This window comes from Alexandromys fortis, unplaced genomic scaffold, assembly GCF_014885135.2.
Source record: "Alexandromys fortis isolate MF-2015 unplaced genomic scaffold, M_Fortis_MF-2015_v1.1 scaffold_10, whole genome shotgun sequence".
Taxonomy (NCBI): domain Eukaryota; kingdom Metazoa; phylum Chordata; class Mammalia; order Rodentia; family Cricetidae; genus Alexandromys; species Alexandromys fortis.
The window spans coordinates 9,603,527-9,625,410 of record NW_026067895.1 but is presented as its reverse complement, the minus strand read 5'-3'; the positions used below and the strand labels follow the sequence as shown (position 1 = coordinate 9,625,410).

The 21,884-nt window shown below is 44.2% G+C and overlaps 1 protein-coding gene and 1 long non-coding RNA gene across 2 annotated transcripts in view; one reads left to right on the top strand and one right to left on the bottom strand.

The window, feature by feature from the left end:
- The window catches only part of Pgm5 (phosphoglucomutase 5), a 145,882-nt gene that overhangs the window by 118,763 nt on the left and 5,235 nt on the right, over positions 1–21,884 (top strand). The window contains exon 10 of the mRNA XM_050158512.1: positions 4,004–4,138. Within this exon, the coding sequence (XP_050014469.1) occupies positions 4,004–4,138 (135 nt within the window). The remainder of the gene's footprint in view (positions 1–4,003; positions 4,139–21,884) is intronic.
- LOC126511405 (uncharacterized) lies at positions 4,065–21,264 on the bottom strand. The gene is made up of 3 exons (XR_007594691.1): positions 5,949–21,264; positions 4,348–4,380; positions 4,065–4,199 (listed from the first exon to the last, which is right to left on the bottom strand). It is a non-coding gene; the product is annotated as an uncharacterized lncRNA (long non-coding RNA).

Below are 21,884 nucleotides of genomic sequence, written 5' to 3'. Positions count from 1 at the left end.
TCACCCAGAGAGAGCCACTAAATCCCAGTGCCCAAGGGACTCCCCATACAAATTCAGTCACCCTGTCTGGACCAAGGGCCTGGCCCTGTTGTCTTGTATGGACAGTTCCCTTTCCAGCTGATTCCAGTGTGCAGCAAAGTTTGCCGTCTCCTCACAATTGTGCAGCCAGAAAGCCACAGTTCACCCCAAAGTGCATGCTTTTGTTTTTCTTTAGCTAAAGGGCCCAAGATCCTCCTGGGACTGCCTGGTGAGGTCCCTAGCATCGCCCACTCCAGGTGATAAGCATGCAGTGACATTAACTAACTAGTGTTTCTAGTTACTCTGTGCCTGGCGTTGTCCTGGCTCTGCAGCTAAAGTGGAGGTGGAACAAGGTGTGTGCGGCTCTTCCTCTCCGAGCCAATGAATGACCTAAAGACAAAACACAGTGGATCAGACACTTCAGTGTCAAGTTGCCATGGGAACTTGTTTCATCCATTTGCTCTGGGCCTTGTCTGTGCCGAGAGGATTTATGGCAGCAGAAACACATAATGAAACTGTTAGAATGTAAATAGGAAACAGAAATCGAGGCTGGAGAATGTATAAATTAGAGCGCCAAGGACAGGAGAAGAAAAACTCACAGCTTCACGAGTCATGGAGATCCACTTGGACTCAGCTTCAAGTTGAATGTTAAGTGTCCTGGCAGCCATATTGAGAAGGGAAATATGGTTAGTTACAAAGTGTTTATTGTCAGAAAGCAAAAGACGACCAGTTCCTCCGGGAAGGAAAGGCTTTCAAAACACTTGGCTTGTGAGAGAATGCCTCTCTTCTAGCTTCATACCATCTTTGACAGTATTCCTACAGGACTGGGAACGTGGTCAGTAGAAGACAGTGTGGTGCAGCAGCGTGCACTAAGAGCAAGAATGGCAAACTAAAAGTTCCATTCTTTAAATCTACTTACGGCAGGAATAGGTGGTCAGAAGTCTACAGATTCGGGTCAAATACAGTCCAGATACATCTATAGCTGGAACTGGAACCCCTGGGAAATGAAGAGGTTGAATCTCGTGATGATAATCTTCATCATCGTCATTTCTCCTTATTGAAATTTTGATATGGCGCTAGCCACATTTTCTGTTTTCTACTATTAGGTTAAAGGGTAAATATTCCAGGCTGCGCATGATGTAATTGTTTATACCCAAGGCCAACAAACACTCTTGTAGAGAACTATATAATAAATATTTTAGGTCTTATGCACTAGATGATCTCTGCCATGATTATTAATCTCTAAAACTATAGTGCAAAAATAGCTATAGGCAATCCCTAACTAAATAGGCATAATTCAGTGTCCTAATAAAACTTGAGTTAAAAACAAACAAACAAACAAACAAACAAACAAAAACAGAGGGCCTGAAAAATTTCACCTGTAGGTAACTTAGTCTATTGCCAACCTCTAAAACTACCTAAAACTCACAAAAACAAAAACAAAGGGAAAGGATATTATTATTGTTCTTTCGGTGAAATTAAGGAATGATAAGCTTGGAAAGTTCTGGTTTGATAGTGACTTTGGCCTTACTGTTTTATTCATAGTAATAATGATTCATGCTGGAAAGAACATGGCTCATGTATGGACTGCAAAGTTGTTATGCTCACTGAAGGAACATGCAGATCTCAGAGAAATCCAATCCAACTCTTCACACGTACTAGTGGTCCTCATCAGCCGTGATATATTAGTTCTGTTTCTTGTCCCCGAGACCAAAGACCTGAGAAGAAATGACTGAAGAGGGGGAGGATTAATTTTGTAGTGCAGTTGCTATAGATACAGTCCATCGTAGTAGAGAAAGCATGGCAACAGGCATGCAAGGCTACTTGCTGGGGAATGATGCTGCTCCAATGTCTTCCTCCTTTTGCATTTTAACTAGTTGGGATCAAAGCCATAGGATGGTGCCCCCCCCTCCCACACACACATGTAGAGTGGCTCTTTCCTCCTCAGAGAATCATCTCTGGAACCACTCTTACAGATGCACACTCAGAAGTGTGTCTCCTAGGTAATTCTAAATGAAGTCAACAATGGACATTGACCTTCCACATGGATGTAGAATTGCAGCGTGGAGGTGGAGAGGGTCTGGAAAGGCATGCATCAGAGAACTCTGATGTTGTTCGTCTGTAATGGCTTCTCAAACAATGTTGATTCTCAATTAAGCTCTTAGGGTTGGCGTTCTAGGAAAGAGAGATGATGGTAAGCTATTCTCAGTAGGCCGATGGGTACCATTCACTCCGATACCACCTCTTCAAGTCCAACTCTCCTCCTTCCTGCTAATTGCTAATGGTCCTCTCTGTGTAGCATGCAGTACAACCAGTGGCCTGTGATTGGTGTGAACATCGTTTGCAGCAGGCGTTTTCTGGACCGTAGGAAATGCATTCTTTAGCTCCATGTTCACCGTTCAGTTTGTTTGCTCTGTTTGTGATTTGTTGACTGTTCAGCTCTCTGGCGGCGAAAGGTAGCTAGCTAAGAAATGAGTTTCGGATGGTTGTAAGAGGTGACTCCAGGTTGATGAAGGACAAACATTGCACCTTTACCTTCATATACCTAGGACATAGCCCAGTGCTTTACTCCATAGGCCACTTTCATATGTTAACCCAGTGAAAAACAGGTAGTTGGTTTCCAGTAAGGGAGCTGATTCCCATTGCTTTGTGTTGAATAATTCTAAAAGAAGCAAAAGCTTTGTGTTTGGGAATTGGGACAAACCTTTAAAAAGTAAACAGCCATGCAGATGGGATCAGACACCCTCCTGTATCAGACGTGGTCAGGTCTGGGATGGGGTAAGGAACTGGCATTCAGATTCACATAGCAGGAACGGTGTGATTTTAGTGACGGTTGCTTCATAGCCAGCAGGACTGGAGGCCGGGGACATTTCCATGATAACTTCGTAGGGAAAATGTCTGTCACTGAGGTCACCCAAGACACCTACTATTTATGAAACAGTGACTGGTAGACACTCTGTGGCTTCTTTTTTCTCCCTCTGGTATCTCTAATCCTTTACTGATCAGACTTTGTTAGCTACCCTACAATGTATTTCCATCAGAAGTCCAAATACGTTCTTGTGGTCATAAAAGTCTGGTCATATTTTGACTATTCCTGTCACTAAAGAGAAACAATACATAAAACAGGGATGTTCTCAGCTAAAAACAAATTTAACATTGGGTAGCACTTAATTCGCCTGGCCCCAGCTCTGTCCTGACCCCAAGCTGGTGCCCAGCATTTCTAGGTGAGAAAGAAATGGTCATCTAAGATGGTGAGGATGTTCTCAGCAACACTCACAGCCTGGATGACGGGGTAACCCTGATCATTTCGTCATGGAGTTCTACTACTGTGATAATGGGGAAGGGGTAAATCTAAGCTTAAAATTATACGGGGGTTACCTGAGCCTTAAAACAAGGGCGGTTACTTAGCATGTTGGTGCACACATGTGATACCAGCTCTTGTAAGGTGGGAACAGGGTCTTGAGTTTGAGTTCAGAGTCAGCTTGGGTGACATGGCAAGACTTAGTCTGAAAAAAAAAGGAGTAGGGTGGGGCAGGATGGAGCAGATATTTCTTATTGCAATAGATAATTTGCTTAATGACTGTTATGTTCAGATTTATAAGGATTACACCATAGATTTGAGAACATTTATTGAATGCTATCCTATTTCTGTTGTATGCACTGTTTTTTCCAATTCTCATATCTCTAGACCAACAAAGTCTGAGCATGTGGTCATAGTTTGGCTCTTCAACATCTGCCCACATCTGCCCACATTAGCCACAAAGCAGCAGACATAGAATCAAGAAACAAATGGGTAACCTCAAGTAGCTTTTGGGTTTACCGCAGTGTTGCGCTCGAGTGTGAACATCCAGAGCCAACTAGAGACTGGCTTGGCCCTGATGGGCTCTGGTGTATGGGACTGTTCTGATTTCTGCAACATGCATTGATTATCACTGCCTGTGTATTCTCTTGCTCACTGAGCCATTTGGGATGTTCTTGGTCGCAGGGCCTGAGGATCATTTTCTCGGATGCATCGCGGCTCATATTCCGGCTCAGTTCCTCCAGTGGTGTGCGGGCCACCATCAGGCTGTATGCGGAGAGCTACGAGAGGGATCCCAGCGGTCACGATCAGGAACCACAGGTACACCATCAGAGCTCTGCTCCTGGCATTGCGTGTTTTCCCTTAGAGCTCCCACGGGCCTCTGACGGAAAGAGATAGTTAGAACTTCAGTGGGAGGCGAGTTGTGTGTGACCTCCAACAATTTTAATTCACTCCTTGAAGTGTTTGAAGCAGAACTTCTCTCCAGGGTCCAGGATGATTCGGGCTAGGCTGATACCCAGATAACTCACCTCTCCTCCATGTCCTGTGGCTTAACGTAGGTTCTAATAAGAAAAGAAATATTGTACACATAAGAAAGACAAATTTCTTAGACCCTTGATTGTGCTCGTGTAAATTATTAACCTTTAGGGATTAGGAAAACCCTGAATTGAACCATGGCATTGAGGTAACCATACAAATACCACTCTGGGCTTCCTCTGCCAGACTGAGGAAGTACTCACAAATGTTTTAGCCCTAAACCACTGTACCTCTGTATTCACTAACACGGCAGGCAGACAGACAGAGTAGACAGAAAAGAACCCACTCCGTTGGGTGCCTCACGCTATACTCTCAGGTGTTCTTGTGACTTTCCTTTGTTTTGGTTTTGTGGGTGCTTCCCTGGGCTGAAACATTAGCTAAGCATCTTTTGGGGAAAGAGGATGAGCAGAAATCCAGGCTGTTTCTCACTGGACAGCTATTCAGTGTTTCCAGCTCTGTACTGTCTCCTGGGACAACCCCCTGGGTCTGTCAATAGTACAGTTTCTTCATTGCTGTTTTTCTCTGGAGACTCTCAATGAACTTGGTCATCACCATGATGTGGCTTCTTCTACCTGCTTCCATAACTCAAAGGTCTGTGAGAACAAGATCATCCCACGTGGGGAAAGAGAGGCCTGAGGGTCATTCTCAGGATCACCAGGGCATGAGTAGACAGAGTCCATGACCAAGTCCTGGCCCTTCCTCTCAGGATTATGAGCTTTCCATGCAGAGATGGGCCAAGCTCTGCCAAAATAACTTGTTAGTGAGGACATTTCACCCGAGATAGGACCAAACCCTGCAAGAACTAGATGGAGACTTACATTCTCTTTCCGAATAAAACTGTCTTCTAAGACTCATGTTGAGACCCGAGATGAAAGGCAGGAGCTCCGCGGTAGGCGAGGAATGATATTCCTGGCCTCCCCAGCTCTGAGTCACTCTGACTTGAGACTGTTTTTTTCTTAGCATTCTTTTCCCTATTTGCACAGGACAAGTGGTTAAGACACTTGCTTATTTTTATTTACCTCCTTTGCTGGACTTCATCCGGGCCATTAGGCCTTCTGTATACAAATGTGTCTCCAAGGTGGTCCATGAAAGCAAATGGGACTTTTGGAAATGCTTTTCCTTGAAGCCAAAAGTTCTCCACGGGCCTGCTTTTAGACGGTTGTGTGGGTAAATAAGTCATAAAGAGTGCTTGTTTTAGTCCCTATTACTGCATTTTTTTCCACCCTGTTTGTGTACTAGCTTGCCAGTTTGAATGGCTGAGGAGTCCCTTCCTTAGTGTTTCTCTTAGGATCACGGTCATTTTCTCCTTCTCTAATACAAGTAAGTCCCTCCCTCAACCCGACTAGATGAGGCCCAGAACATTTATCTTAGCATAGGATCTAGCTAAAAGTTCTGTATCAAAAATAGAGTTTCTGGTTAAAATAGCACATATCTTTGACTCACTAACTGAAGCCCTATTGCATAATACATTACGAACATGATATAATAGTCCAAATTTCGAAGAATTCTAGCCCCATAAGGAAAAGGGAAGGGAGGGGGAGAGAAGAAAAAGGAGGGGGAGCAGGGAGAGGGGAGGGAGGCATAGGCGGCTTACCCACATTAATCACTGCTCAGCTCCATTTTGGCCCTTCCACTGGAGGTTTTAGGCAATGCTGCTTTCTGCCACAAACTGGTTTTTGCTCCTGAGAGCCCTGAGAGGATGAAGCTTTGGTTAGCCATTAACAGAGATAAAGATGTGACATTCAAGCTAAGGGTCAGTACTGACAAGCGGCCTAACAGGGAAGGGCTGGTTTGTACTTCCTTAGATTGTTCTTTGGTTTTGCCACCTCACCTAGATTGCAGAGAACACCCTCATGCATATGTGCACGTGCACATGCGCACACACACATACACAAACAAACACACACAGACACCTGTTACAGTACTCTCTAATCTACAGCTCTATTAAGTAATTTTGTATGTTTTACCCACCCCAATGCTGTAGTCCCCCATATTCTAGTTATTTTGCATGAGGACAGAGTTCCCTTCAAATACCACACTGATATCTGTCTATTTTACTTTGCACACGGATTGTGTCTTCCTCAGACATTTAAAGCACACAAGGAAGGCAGCTTTAAACATTAGACTTGTTACGTCAAGGAGGAAGTGTTCAAATTAGCCTAGAGATCCAACCAGGACACCTGCGTACTCACTTGCTACTCTCAACCCCTATAGCTAGAGTCTGGGCTGTGCCCTTTCGCAGAGGTGATCGTGCCGTTGGGTTTAAGTTGATGTCAAGTAACCACTTCACCAACACAAACTCTTTTTAAAATATTCTCTCCATACTTACCAATGAATTGGTGGTGAGTGGAGGAAGGACATAGGGAAGGCCGCAGGAGGGAAGGTGTTTGCCCAGCCATGATCCCTGGCATTTGAGAAAAGGAAGCTTTCCTTCCCAAAGGCAGATGCTGAGAATTCACACCGTTTTTTCAAACACTGTTACTTTTATTTTACTGGCAACCAGGACCCCAGTGAGCTCTCAAGCCAGCTGATGGAAATTTGTAAAAAGGGTCAAACCGAGATGGATTAAACTCACAGGCAACTTGTGAAGAGTTGCCTGTGAATTTAATAGCTACCTACAGGTCACAGTAAGGTTGTTTCCATATTCTTTCCATCCCGCTTCTCCGCAGGGTTGCCAAATTAATGTTGTGTTCATTGTGTTCACTTTGGACACTCCCTGTCCATAGGAGCACATGGGTGGAGTAGCTAATGCACAAAATACAGCCAAAGGGAAAAGGAAGAAAGTTTTATTAAGGGCTCGATTATCAGAGAATGAAGGTCAGCTTGGGACTAATCAAGATGTAACCACACCCCAGCCTACTCCAGTCTTGGGAAGGAGCCAATACTCTTGAAACTGATGAACTGATGTGTTTTTGATGAGTTGCATCTAGCAGATGAGTGACTAAAATGCCAGGAGTCTTTTTATGTTTAATTCATGCATCACTCAAACCCACCGGCCATTTCGTTCTGAGTTCTTATAATCATTTATAGTTCAGAAATAGACACTATAGAGACCCTTTGTTGTCTATGGAGAGACTGGACAGGCCAGGGCACTTTTGAGAGTGAAGGTATCTATTAATCCTTACAGTGTGATTGGCACCTCTTAGCTGGCCATGTGGTTACTCCAGCTATATATTTCCATCCTGGTCTAGAACTGTATGGCTTTTCAGATGGGGCCTTCTGAGGAAGAGGGCAGGAATGAAAAGGTTCAGTTGGCCTGATGTAGGTGTCAAGATGCTCACAGTGTTGATGTTTAATGTTATCTGCAGTGTACCCGGCTCGATTCTAGATACTTTATGTACACTATTGCCCCCCCACCCCCGTTTCATTGCCCCCACAGTGGGATTATCATCTAGTTTTGCAAAAGAGAAAACTGAGATAAGGAGTTGTTCGGATCAATGGAACAGGTCATTTCCAGATTGGTTTTGTTTGAAGAAAGACTCCCAATCAGACTAATGGTTAATTCCAAAGGGGCGAGGACTCCTCACCTGAGCTTGAGTTCAATGCTGTGTCTGGAAGTTTACTTCGATTTTATTAAAAGATCTGCCTTCGGGGCCTGGAAGGATGGCTCAGTAGTTAAGAGGTTCGTCTTTCCACATTTATCAATTCTTTGAGCTTCTAGCATCAACGGGGTCCCAAGAGCTCAGTAAAATTCAATTCCATTTTGCCTGACCTCAGGAAAGGGCTCCACGTGACTGTTACTGGTTTGTTCTAGAAGGTACAGCTCAAGCATGGCCAAGGAAGAAATAGGCAGGGCCAGGGATGGGGATGGGTGAGGAGCTTCTGTACCCTTTCAACATCCTCCACTTCCACCTCCCACACCATGTTTCTCTGTGCTCACCTTCCCACAAGTTCTCCCAGCCCTCTTTAGGGGATTTAATGAAAGCTTCATTACTTTAACTTGATTGATTGATAAAGCCATTGTCCTTGGTTGTTGAACTTACCCATAGGGGTCAGGGAGTCACCACAAGTTCAAACTGTCTAACCATGTGGGTGTGTCCTTGTCAGGCAGTGCCCAGCCTGAAGACACCTTGTGAGTATGAATTTGGGTGTGGCTGGAATATAATCAACACAGACACTCATTACCCAGGAAGTCCCAATAGAATTAGCTCTATGCCAGGAACGGGGAACAAAAACCAAATATGGGTTTCACCATTTCAGACATACAAACACAGGGAAATGTCAAGTTTTCTCCCCGTTGCTTTTATTAGCAATGAGTAGCTTTTTACAACCTTATTGAAAGGATAATATTCTCAATACATGCTGGTTGTGTTTTATAGCTAATAAAGAGCCTGGAATTATTAGTCAAAGGCTTGAAGAACAGAATTAAAAACTGAATTATAAATTGAAGTATTTATGATGTGAGAGTCAGAAACATAACAGACTTCAAAGTGACACACATAGGCATTCCTTAGCCAGTTCGTTTTCATGATACAATGAAAACATGTGTGGCTATGAACGTGTGTGCATGCGTATTTATACGTCCGTGAGGGAAAGTGAGCATGATTTTTGAGTCATACTATAAACATATAGTTTTTACCATTTTGTTATTTAGAAAGAAAATCTGTATAGGAATGTCTTAACAGCCACAGGTCTGAAGAAATCCGTGAGGAAATACTTTATTTTCCTTTTCTCTGCAGAGTTTAGTAGGTGTTGCTGTGATGGGGCACAGAACTGGAGGGGGAAGCGAGCCCGGTTGAGTTTAGAGAAGGAGGACGTGGCGGGAGAGTTGGGCTATAAACGCCATGGCTGAGTTAAGGAGCTGGCTCATTTCCGTGGAAGAGATGGATGACCCAGGCATCTTCAGAAATTTAAAAATAATGTGAGGTGCTGAAAGATGACCAGCTGTTCGCCATAGCTAATGAATATGTAATTTGAGGAAATAAACTCAAGCTGAAGGAGGGGAGATTCAGATCTGCTGTCAGGCTCCGTTCCCAATAGTGATGTTCCCACTAGCCCCACTAGGACGGCTGGTTTGTGCGTTTCTGAAGTCTCTATAACCATGGAGATTCAAATAATAATTTTAAAATATGGCCAAGAATGCAGAGGATTGATTAAGATAATGTCTCAAAGTATTTTTCAGCCTTAAAATGCCAATACTGTTGAGAGAGAGAGAGAGAGAGAGAGAGAGAGAGAGAGAGAGAGAGAGAGAGAGAGAGAGAGGGGTCATGTTCTAGTGGGTGGGTTAGATTTCCCTCTAGTGGTGCAGAAAGAAACTGTCTTTCACAAATCTGCCACTTGGAGAATTAATCTTCAACAAAGAAAAAGTTATCTAGGTTCTATTGTTTTTGTTACTGTCTTGTTCCTCCCTTCCTCCTCCCCTTCCCTCCCCCATCACCGTGTGTGCGTGTGTGCGCATGCGCACACACCTGCCCCATACAAGTGTGTATAGTTGATGTGGGTGGTGGGCAATGGAGATCTGAACTTAGGTTCTTGAGTTGGCCCAGCAAGTGCTTATCCTACAGAGTCATGTCCCCAGCCCTGCTTTACAGGCTTTCTTACGTTTCTATTGGTTTAGCTGAATTATGTCCTGAGGAAAACCAAAACCCCAAACAAAAGCAATTTAAAAACAAACAAACAAAAAACACCAGACCCACAGTCCTTCTTTTTCTGGCCTTAATGTGATATCCAGACTCCAACCCATCCATTTCTGTGTTATTTCTCTGGAGCTGCGAGTCTCTGTGAAAACCTCCTTCAGACTGAGAGTTCGGCTGACGTTTTCCAGGGTGTCACACACGAGAGCTGTTTAGAGTTTTGATGACAATGGACTCTTTCCTCAACCAGCCTTTGTGATCAGAACTCTCTTCAAGGTACCGAGTGTATGACGAGCCTGTCCACCCACACTGTCCCCTGCCCAGAACCTGTGAGAAACAGACACCGCTTATGCTTATCCCTCATGCCAATCCTGTGACAGAGCCCATCTTACATCTCAGATAGAGTAGCAGAAACAGAAGAGGCTCTCTTTCCAAAGCTCAGGACAGACTCTCAAGCTGACAACCTGTCCAGAAAACCTAGTGGCCTTAAGAAAAGATCACAGAGGAGTAGAGTATTGTACCTGGACCTTGGACTCAGGTTGGGTTTAGCTTAAGGTTTAGAAATCCTAATGAATTGTCCCATTTTTACTTGATACACATAGTTCAAAACAAAAACAAAGCTAACTTTTAAATGAATATAAGGAAATATAACATTTAAGATCTGATCCTTCTGCTGCTCAACTGATTTTCTAAAATTCAGATACAATGTCAACTATCACCAGCCAGTTTGCGCTGAGCCTCAGCATGGCCGTGTCCAAAGCACACAGGCTGTTAACCAGCCATTGGTTAAACCCATGCGGTCTATGTCCACACATCATCAAATCTTGCCGGATCTTATTTACTCGGCCTCAGAAGAAAGCATGAATGAAATTGTGCTGGCCACGCAAGTACAGAAGGTCACTAATCACAACTCCTGGCCGGATGAATGGGTTTGACAAGCTGTGGCCGGTCCTGTCTGGCTTTTCTAGCGTCTTTCGTCCCACTGCACAGCAAGGCAGCATTTCCACGCCTGCCTTTTCATAGAAAGCTGCCCAAGTCTCGCGGCTGGTGGTGATCCAGGACTTCTTTCAGGCAGTACCTTTTGGTGTGGCTAGTAGATCATTGCCTTTGCCCAGAAGCCGGAGTGCATCCCAGTGCACAAATGTCCACAGGGATTCTGGTCAGGGCCTGAGGTCTTTGGCAGAAAGCCCTGGACTCCGTGTCTTCAACTGGCACCTGGAGAGGGCACTGCCAGACTTCACCGCAGCCATGCACTGGCATGGGAGATGGCATTTCTGCCAGAGAGGCGGTCAGCTGGCTCAGCTCGTTCGAAGTCCACTATCCTACTGCCATATTGAGAAATAATTCTGTGCAAGATACTCAACAGGGGAGTCCCTTGTCCCTGTTTTTGCTTCCCAGGAATGCTGGGATCTAAAGGGAGCTTGGGGTGAGGGTGGGGGTATTTTGATGGCAGAATATTTGGTCTTGGGATGGAGGAAAATACCAAAAGGGGTAATGAAGTCCTGGTTCTAAGTAGCTTGGGACGGGAGGGAGCTCATCTTTGAGCATTTCTGTTGGTAGAAATTGTCCCGTGCAGTGCTGTTTGGTTGGCTGAGGCCTCTGTACTCCGCAGTTTAGGAACAGAGAGACTACGAGAGTGGCTTCAAGTCATGGTTCCATTGTTGTCAGATATAAAAGGGCCAGCAGATCAGGAGATAACTACCAGTTGACGAAATGATATATCACTCACAGTCCTAAAGTGGGGGGCACACACACCCCACCAGATCACACAGAGTGTATGAGCGGCGGCTGGGAGGCAGAAGAAGCAAGGGGAAGCCTTGGGCTGAAGCCACTATTATTTTTCTGGGATAAGAGTAGGCTAGGCCAGAAGCAAGTTGAGGACTGACTAGTTCGACTAATTCCAGGAGGCTCCGTCCAGAGCACAGGGCCTGTCCCTAACTGCTTTGTGTATGGCTTTGGGGGATGCAGGACAGGAAAACAGTGGCTTCAGTATAAACTTAATGAAGTGAGCCACTGGCCTGCAGGTGGAGGGCACGCTAGTGTGTAAGCTGTTGGGTATCTCTAAGACTTAGGCAGCTCCAGGAGGGCAGTCTCTCCCATAGCAGTGAGGCCCTGGCTTACCAATGTATCAGATTAAACAGACAGGCTACATGAAGAGATAAAATGGTAGAGCCAGCCGGTTCTTCCGGTGGCTAAAATTTGGGAAGATGCTCCAGCAAGGTCCTGTTTTCTGTTTGTTTGTCATTTACATATAGTTAGTGTCATAGTGATGGTATCTGAGTCGGAGGTCAAGTTTCAGAGCCAAGAGTGTGGTTTTTTAGCCCTGTTTCTTCCATTTTCCAGTTCCACAGGAGTGCATAGCTTGTTTGGATATCGGTCATTTGATCAGAGCATTCCAAATGGACTACTCAGACGCCTTTTATTTTATGGGATTTTTATAACCACCTGTAAATCGGATTATTCCTGTAAAAAGTTTGTCCCATGCATGCCTCATGAATTTGCTTAATAAATCCCAGCTTTTGTTATTGTTTCCTCCCCTGCACCTCCTCTTTAAAGTTAATAATAATGTGGGCAGGATTCTAGGGAGGCTTCCCTTGGAGCTGACAGTGTCTGGAAACCTGACTCTTAGAAGAAGCTGCCAGGGCCTGTGCCCTTCTACTCATTCTGTGCTGTGGGGAAGGCTGGAGATGAGCTTATGAGTCTCTGCTACTGCACGTTAACCATCTTTCAGGGCCCCTTCATCCACAGAGAGTGTGGAGCAAATTCAAGGTCTTCCTGACTCAAAGCAAGGCACATGGAGCGGGACTTGCTCGGTGACTCAATTTATCCAGGCAGATGCGCCATTTGTGGGCCATTTCTACCGCGTGGACATAATAAACTCCCGAGTGGGTTGGGGGGGAGATAATGGAAGGTGGGTGGGTTCATCAAAGGAAGGGTTTCTGAAGTCTCTGTTGCTGATCAGCAGGCATGTTCTTGTTAAATTTACCGACTTGACCAGAATGATTAGCGTCCGAGAGCAGGTGCCGGCAAGCTTCCCTCAAACGGTCTGTTAGTAAAGTGTGGGGTCTTGGCTAGCGGCACTAGTTTGCGAGAACTGATGTCACAGAGCAAGAGAAACTCACCATGTCACAAGTCTGGAGAGAAGTTTAAGGTCCAGGTATCCAAAGGGTTGGTTCCTCCCAGGGCAGTGGTTCTCAACCTGTGGGTCGTGACCTTCTTTGGGTCGAATGATCCTTTCACAGGGGTTGAAGGTCAGATATCCAACACATCAGATATTTACATTACGATTCATAACAACAGCAAAATTACAGTTACAAAATGGCAATGAAGTAAGTTTATGGTTGGAGTCACCACAGCATAAAGCACCCTGTTTAAAGGGTCACAGCGTTAGGAAGGTTGAGGAACGCTGTTCTAGGGGCTCTGAGGAATGGGCTGTTCTAGGCCTTCCTTCCCGGTGAGAACACAGTTGCCTTCTCTGTCTCTGATGTTTCAGTGTCCTAATCCCACCTTTGTCTAAGAACACCAGTGACGTCAGCGCTCCATCACCAGGGCAAAGCACCCGGGGCAGACAGCTGAGAAGGAGAGACTTTTGGTTCCAGAGGCTTTAGTCTATGCTTGGCTGACTCTTCCGCCTTCCAGTAGGGGCAACATGTCAGGGCGGGAAATGCATGACAGAGCAAAACTGCTTCCTCCATGACGGTAGGAAAGCCAAAGCAACAGCAGAGACCATTGTCACAAAAGTCCCTTTCATGGCAAGTGCCTGGTGGCCTAACTTTCTTTTACTAACCTCTAATTCAGACTGGAGACTGAGAGTTTAACAAATGGGCCTTTGGCAGACATTTAAAATTCAAAAAATAGCATATGTCATAATGTAATTAGTGACCTTGGTTTAACTTAATGATCTGTCCCCAAATAAGGTAGCATTGGGACTGCAATGTAGGGATGTTGTGGGGAGGTGGGCACAATTCCCCTGGTCTATGTGCAACTTCTTGACTGCTAAAAAAAGCAGTCCACATGGTCAAATCAGTGAGGCTGGCATCCCAACGGAACTACATTTATGGGTACCAAAACTTGAGTTTCAGATTTTAACAGGTCATAATATCTTTGGGTAGATTTTTGTAAAAAAATAAAAAAATAAAAAAAAATCAGTTAATAGCATAAAAGCTGTTTTTATTTCATAGGCTATACCGAAACTGAGAGAAGGCCAGCTTTAGACTAAGGGCTGTCCCATGCGAGCCTTTTCTTTCCAGCTTCTGAAAATGACAGCTGGTCACAGTTTCAGGTTACAGTAGTGATGCATGCATCCGAATGTCTTCGTCTAAAGATTTTTATTTTTAAAAAGGCAAAATTACAGGACCAGAAAGATGACTCCATGGTTAAGAATACTGGCTGCTCTTTCAGGGGACCTGTGTTTAAATCTCAGCATCTACATGATAATTCACAGGCTGCTGTGACTCTAATCCCAGGGGATCCTACCCCCTCTTCTGGCCTCTGTGGGCACTGCATGTACATTCAGGCAAATATTAATGCATATAAAATAAAAACCAACTATTTTTTTAAAAGGCAAAATTATACTAGCATTTATGTGTATTTGTGAATCTGGATGAATTTCGAGATTTTATAAAAATCTGCACACTGGACCCTCATGAGATTGAACTTCTTAGCTTTTGAGTATAACCAAACATGGAAATGTTTTAAAATATATTTAGCTTTTGAAGTCTAATTTTTTCAGGTATTTCGCTTCCTATTGGAAAGGTTCTTCTCCTCCTCCTCCTCCTCTTTCTTTTCACTTTAAGCAGTTGCTTTGACATGGTTTACAGACGAATGCTATTTTACCTACGCCGGATGAAACAGTTAAATGGGACGGAGAAAGAAAAGTCTGAATGCGAACCATGCCAAACTGTTAGCAGCTGCCCAAGCTACACCAGTGTGAACAAGCTACACTAGTGTGAACAAGCTGCACCAGTGTGAACAAGCTGCACTAGTGTGAACAAGCTGCACCAGTGTGAACAAGCTACACTAGTGTGAACAAGCTTCCCTTGGAGGGTCACCAGGGACAGATGCCTTAATGGTAACTCCCAGATTCACTTCCAAAGTCAGCATCCCCGCCAAGCAATGGGTCTGTTCTGGTGTTCTGTTCTTTGCTTTAGGCCCATGTTCAGGAGCTACAGTCAGGATGGCCAGTGTAGTGTTCCCAGAATGTTAAGACACTTTGATGATGTAGTCCTGAGATTCTCCAGCTGTATGTGTCACACTGTCCCTGACTCTGTGAGTGTTTGTCTATAGATGAGGAAACTGGTCCCCCCCCCCCCCACTTGTGTTAACATTGTCTAATTCATAACAGGGTTCAGAATTGGCAGTTATTACGAATTCACTTTTATCAAGTAAAACAATGATAAGGAATTACAAAGCAAGTATATTTTTATGTTTATCAAACTTCTGCCCAATGGATCCCAATGGAGACTTCACTTCCCAATGGATCCTTGATCCACGGCAGCAGGCTGCTTCTTAGAATTGCAGGCTAAGGTTTGGAGAGATGGCTCAACCATTAAAAGCTAAACTTGCAACCAAAAATCTAAGAATTGCGGGCTTGGGTCCCTTCTCAGACTCACTGAGCAGATTCTGCACTGTCATAAGCTCGCAGGTGACTCATGTGTACCTTACAGTCAGAGAAGTCTTCTGGAGATGACCTTTGAGATCCTTATTTCTTCTGCCTCTGCCTAGCAGATAAGTCTTCAAATGCCAGCCCAACTCCCATGTAGTTGTGAGGGGAATGACCTCTGCCATGCCTTCCTACACCTGGAAAATTACCAGGAGTGTAGAAAACAACCCAAGGGAAGAAATTTCTGAGAGTCTGGGAAGATTCCTTCCTGTTTTTCAGGCCAATTCACAAAAAGGGAAACAAGATCAGTTTCATTTTGGGTCTCCATGGAAACCTTACCTCCGTGTCAATCCACAAATGAGCTTGTTTTCTTTCATGGTTATCTTAGCTAAGCTGAGAGAGTCAAAATAAGCCCTGGATGAAGTGAGGAAACTTCTAATTTGAAAGTTTTCCAAAACACGGAAGTCTTGCTGAATTTGTTGATAGACAGTCTAGCACAGCACGAATTACTCTGGAAAAGGCAATTATTTAAAACACTTAAGGTTTGTTTGACAGCTGAGTCTTAAAGGCACAGAATGTAAGAAGAAAGGAAGGAAGGAAGGAAGGAAGGAAGGAAGGAAGGAAGGAAGGAAGGAAAAGAATAAGGAAAAGAAGCCATGCTCCTGTGATTAAGTATACTCATAAAATGTATAGTGACCATCCATGAACCCCTCTAATGACTTTGTACTGCAAGGAAAACTCCTCTGCTGTGGTGGGCTCCTTTCCATCCTTGGTCTGTGGCATGCACGAGTGCCCTGCTGAGCTGTCTGCTTCGTGAGACTCAAGCAACCTTCATGGTAAACCTTTTCCTTTTTCTATGCCCCTGCAGTTCAACCAATGTTGGGCTATCCAGTCTTCAACATAGCTATCCTTGCTGTTGCCCTAGGAAGCTAATACCCATAGGGAACACCTTGTCAATGGCTGGGACAGTCTGTCCCCACTGTTTTCATCATTGTCTGCTCCAACTACAATCTGATGGGTGTTCCCTCTGGCTGGCTACAGGGATCAGGGCAGGGAACAGAAAGTAGGCTGGGCCCCTCACTGGCCTAGGGTGCAGCAGAGTTAAGTGGCCTTTGTTCAAAGAACTGAGAACTCTCTCACGTTCTTGATCTCTTTTTAATCTTATCTTTCATTAGAAAAGATAAATGAACTTTATTTTGTTGATAAAGGGAGATAAAGGAAGAGGTTTGCTGTCTCTGTTCTAAAGGTCAGCCTGTCAGGATAGAAGAAAATGTTCTTGGTCCTACCTACTAGTATGGCATGTACACTTCCTTCTTCAAGAAAAACAAAAATAGTCATCATCAGCATATAGCATGTTTTTGCTACATAGAATGGTGTGGGTTTCTGCATGTCATATTTTATTGCTACCACATCCCAATGTCATTGGTAGCCACAGGTGCTTACGTGAACCATTTATGTTTTACATATGAGAAAACATTGGCTCTGAAAACCTAAATTACCTATGGTTTAAAAATAGCACAACTGGTATTTGAACCTAGATTCTGGCCCCAAAGTTATGGTCTTAACTATGGTGTTGTGCTACACGCCACTCAAAAATATGGAGATGCTCCTCCACCTCTGAAAAATGCCCTGGAGTATTGAGAGCACCCTTCAGTCTGGCACAGAATCACTGAAAACCAACGCATCCCCCAGGAGAGTTCCCAGGTCTCATCCTCAAGCGGTGCAATCCCAAATTAGCAGGATGATGGGTCTAACTCTGACATCTTTTTCTCTTCCAGCGGACTAGCCCTCTTAGGATGTAATGTCCTCTAGGCGCTGGGGACTAGCACACAGCACAGCAGCTGTGTAAAGCAGGCTGTGGGAGAGAAGCTGTACAGAGAGTCTGCTAACTCCTCTCCACACACACACACACACACACACACACACACAGAGAGAGAGAGAGAGAGAGAGAGAGAGAGAGAGAGAGAGAGAGAGAGAGAAGCAGTATTACCCATCCAGAATGGCCTTACCAAGGGTTGGCCTGAAAAGACATGGTGGTGCTGGACCTCCAACATTGAACCTATTGAAGTCCTTGCCTGGGCCTTGGCAGTTCCTAGGATGAAAGAGAAAGAGGAGGAAAGAGTTCTCAGTGAGAACTGTCCTTGTCACCATAGACCCAGGGCCTGGGTATCTCTGTTCAGCCCATTCCTCTCACCCTAGTTTGTCTTTCTTTCTTTTTCTTTTGTTTACAAATATTTATTTAGCAAAATAATATGTCTGTTTTCTGTCTGAGTTGTCTTTGTCTTCCAGTTTAAGTATCAGTAGTCAATTAAAATACATATATTCCAAAGGAAATGATTGACCTACCGAGTGATATCCAAATATCACTTTGTGGTCTAGTCACTCTTTATTTTGACCTATCCCTCGATTTCTCCCCTTGCCTTGCACAATGTCTTTCTTCCTGTTCTATGGTCTATCCATACTAAATACCTATCTCCTACTATTACTATGTGCCAATGATTAGAGCCTTGATACCGTGATGCTTTGATTTGCAGGGAACTTTTCTATTACCTTATCTACATTATTATGAGTTATCGACATGTAGAAATGGGGTGTTTGACAGGAAAGCAAATATGTTTTTTTTTCTTGCTTACAAAATTCTCAAAGAAATAAATAAAAGTATTATTCCTAAGAGAAGAATCAGACCGTCTTACTGTTGTTTGTCAGGCTGCTGTGTACCCTGGGGAAGGACCAGGTGCTTGGGGACAGTTGTAGATTACAGATCTGTGCCTGAGCCATGGTCAGTTCAGAGGAGTCCCTGCTGAGAGTTTGCATCCTTGGGACCAGTGCCGGTGACGGGGACCTCAGTTCCTTCTTCCTCTAAAGGTTTCTGGGCTCCGTGTTAATCTGTCAGCCTTCCCTAATGGTCTTCAAGTTCATAGCAAGAATCTATGTCGGAAAAAAGAGAAAAAATAAATAAATGAGAATGTCCTAGATCTTTGGGTGTGTGGTTATCGAGGTATAATCCATGCTCTCTCACTCATACTGGCATTATTTTACTGTCTCTGTTCCATTGTTGCTTTTCATGGTAAAAAAAACTCAGAAACCCACCAACACAGGCCCTGAGTATCTACTGGGGTGTTTAAGACAGTAGGGTGGGGTAAAAATTTGGGAAACACCAACCCCTCTCCAGTTATATTAATATATAACATCAAGGTTGCTAAATTTTCTGGTTTTAAGATAAAGTATTTTAATTTTCATATATATTATATTTTAATTGGCAGTAATATAATTAGAAAATAGAACAAACCTTGTGCGAAAGGTTGCTAGCTTCTGGTAGCAATGGTCTAGGTAATTCAAGGCATCTGGAAATCAGACGATGAAAACAAACAGAAAGACAACCATAAAAACATATTTTTAGAGATATCCATCACCACCAGTCACATAAAGCAGTAGCAGAAACAAGGAGATGGAGTTTGGGAGATGAGCCAGGACCCTTTCTGTCTAGGACATTTGCCTATTTACACGGGGTCTAGGTGACCGACAAGGGGGCCAGGTGGACAGCCTGCTCCGTTACAACCAGCTCTGCTATGAAAAGGATTAGCCAAAGAGACCTCAGTGAGGCAGACCGGTGGCAGGTTCCTGTGGCTGCAGGAAAAATAAGTAGAGCTCCCACCAAAGGCAGGAGATCCTCATGGCAACCCTGTGCTAGGGGGTAACGCGAAGAGAACATGATAAAGGTGGAAATCAAAGAGCCTTAAGTTCAATAACTGCTGGGTCCTCCAGAAATCTCCCAGAAGGAAATGGAGGAAGCTGACAGGGTCTGATGCCTCATGGTATGTGTATAACCCCTTTTCAAACAAGATGGACCGCAAGTGAGGGTTTGCAGGTCACCTAGAAAGACAAAGCATATGTACCAGAATCAACAAACCTTCTCTATAGTCAAAAGAGACCAGCTATATGGGAATGCATCTGACCAGCTGTAAAACAATTATTTTCACCATACTCATGGAATTCAAACATTAGACATAAAGTTATCAGCAAATAACTAGAAATTAATTATTTTTTAAAATCAGGATGTTGGGGACTAGAGAGATGGCCCTCTGCAGCTAAAAGTACTTGCTGTTTTCGCGAGGGACCCAGGTTCACTTCCCACAAAGCACAAAGTGGCTCCTAACTGTCTGTTACTCCAGTTCCAAGTATCTAACACTCTCTTTTGGGCTCCTTGGGCGCCAGGAACACATGTGGTGCACACCCAGAAACACATAGACAAAACGCTCATACACATAAATAAAAATAAATCTTCAGAATGAAAAAGCAAGATGTTAAAATTAAAGAACTAAAAATGATAGTCGAAATTAAGACATTATGGTTTTATCCACAGGGGAAGAGATTGTTAGCAAACTTAGGCTATGTTTGCAGAAACCAGATGTAACACAACTGGAGAGATGAAGGGCGGGGGGCGGGGAATAGAAGAGAGGTGTGAGACTGGAAAGTTACTTGAGCAGTTCCAGCATGATTCATTAATCTCGAAAGGAGAGGAGAAGGCCCTGGGGTACAGGCAAAACCTGGAAAAGCGTCCTTGCAATGGAACTTGAAGGCCAAACAGAAGATATAATTAATTATTAACTCATGTCTAGATAAACCAGACCGGAATAACAGAAAATGAAAGTCAAAGAAGTAATTGTTTTGTTGACAAACAAGTTTTTGGTCAAAGGACGAGAGTCAAAGCACTTAGAGTCTAGAGTTCCCAATGCAGTGACACCCTTCTTGTAAAACGCAAGCAAGCGGAAGAGCGTTTCCAGCAGCCGACACAGGAAAGTAGTGCCGCAGCTGGCCCGCACATGAGGAAATCCCCCAAGATCGTGTCGGGGCAGGGGACATCATCCCAGATGGATTCTGAAATAAAGTGTGACAGGAATGGAAACAAAGAGCGTGCTGTCCTGAAAACTTGACTGAAGAGAGGATGGACACACAGACAGACGGAAAAGCTGGTATGGGGTGGACTGTGATCCCTGTGATAGCGGCACCAACTGCAGCAGCAGCTCAGAACCTCAGCGTGTTTATTTTATAATCTGCATCAAGAAGGCATACTTGTTGTATACAGATGAACAAGGTGGGAGTGGGGGCTTTATGGTCCACAGCTGACCAAGGAGGCAGGGATAGCTAATCTGGGCAGGAGGTCTCTGTAGGGAGCAGTCTCAGGCTGCAGCCATCACTGAAGAGGAAGCTGTGCTTGACAGTTTCTGCACACACCATCGACACTCACACTTGGACCAGAGGAGGGCTTTGGCATCCCTATGAATCTTACCAGGGAAGACTTTGTTATTTCCATAGGTCTGAGGCATTGGGGCCCTTGATATGGCTGTGTCATTGTAAGACACATTCACTCAAGATTCCTTACATCCCCCACAAAAGAGATTTTAAAAGAATGAGATCTTTAAAAAAAAATCAGAATCTGAGTGTTGTAAAACTGAGGTGTGTGTGTGTGTGTGTGCGCGCGCGCGCGAGCAAATGTGTGTGTGCGCGCGCACACACATGCCTGTGCACACGTACAGCCTTACAACAATAACAAAAACAGCATTCGTCATTTCAGATAAGATAGGCTTTAAGGTCAAACTCATTGTGAAAGATAAAGAGAAACTCTTCAAAATGGTTTAATTTCTCCCAGGAAATACAAATGTAAATCTCTAAACCAAAAGACTAGAGAAAGTATAAGAAAAAAAAGGTAAAGAAATCCTTTGTAATCCTAGGATATTCTTTTTTTTTTTAAATTTATTTATTAAATATTTCTGTCTCTTCCCCACCTCCGCCTCCCCTTTCCCTCCCCCCCCCCCAATCATGTCCCCCTCCCTCCCTCCTGTCCCGTGGGAAGTCCAAGGAAAACCCTCCTCTGTCCAGGTCTCGTAAGGTGAGCATCCAAACAGCCTAGGCTCCCACAAAGCCAATACATGCAATAGGATCAAAAACCCATTGCCATTGTTCTTGATGTCTCAGTAGTCCTCATTGTCCTCTATGTTCAGTGAGACCGGTTTTAACCCAGGCTTATTCAGACCCAGGTTAGCTGGCCTTGGTGAGTTCCCGATAGAGCATCTCCATTGTCTCAGTGTGGGTGCACCCCTCGCAGTCCTGCGTTCCTTGCTCATGTTCGCTCTCCTTCTGCTCCTGCTTTGGACCTTGAGATTTCAGTCCGGTGCTCCAATGTGGGTCTCTGTCTCTGTCTTCTTTCATCGCCTGATGAAGGTTAATGTTCAGGAGGATGCCTATATGTTTTTCTTTGGGTTCTCCTTATTTAGCTTCTCTAAGAACCCTAATTATAGGCTCAATGTCCTTTATTTATGGCTAGAAACCAAATATGAGTGAGTACATCCCATGT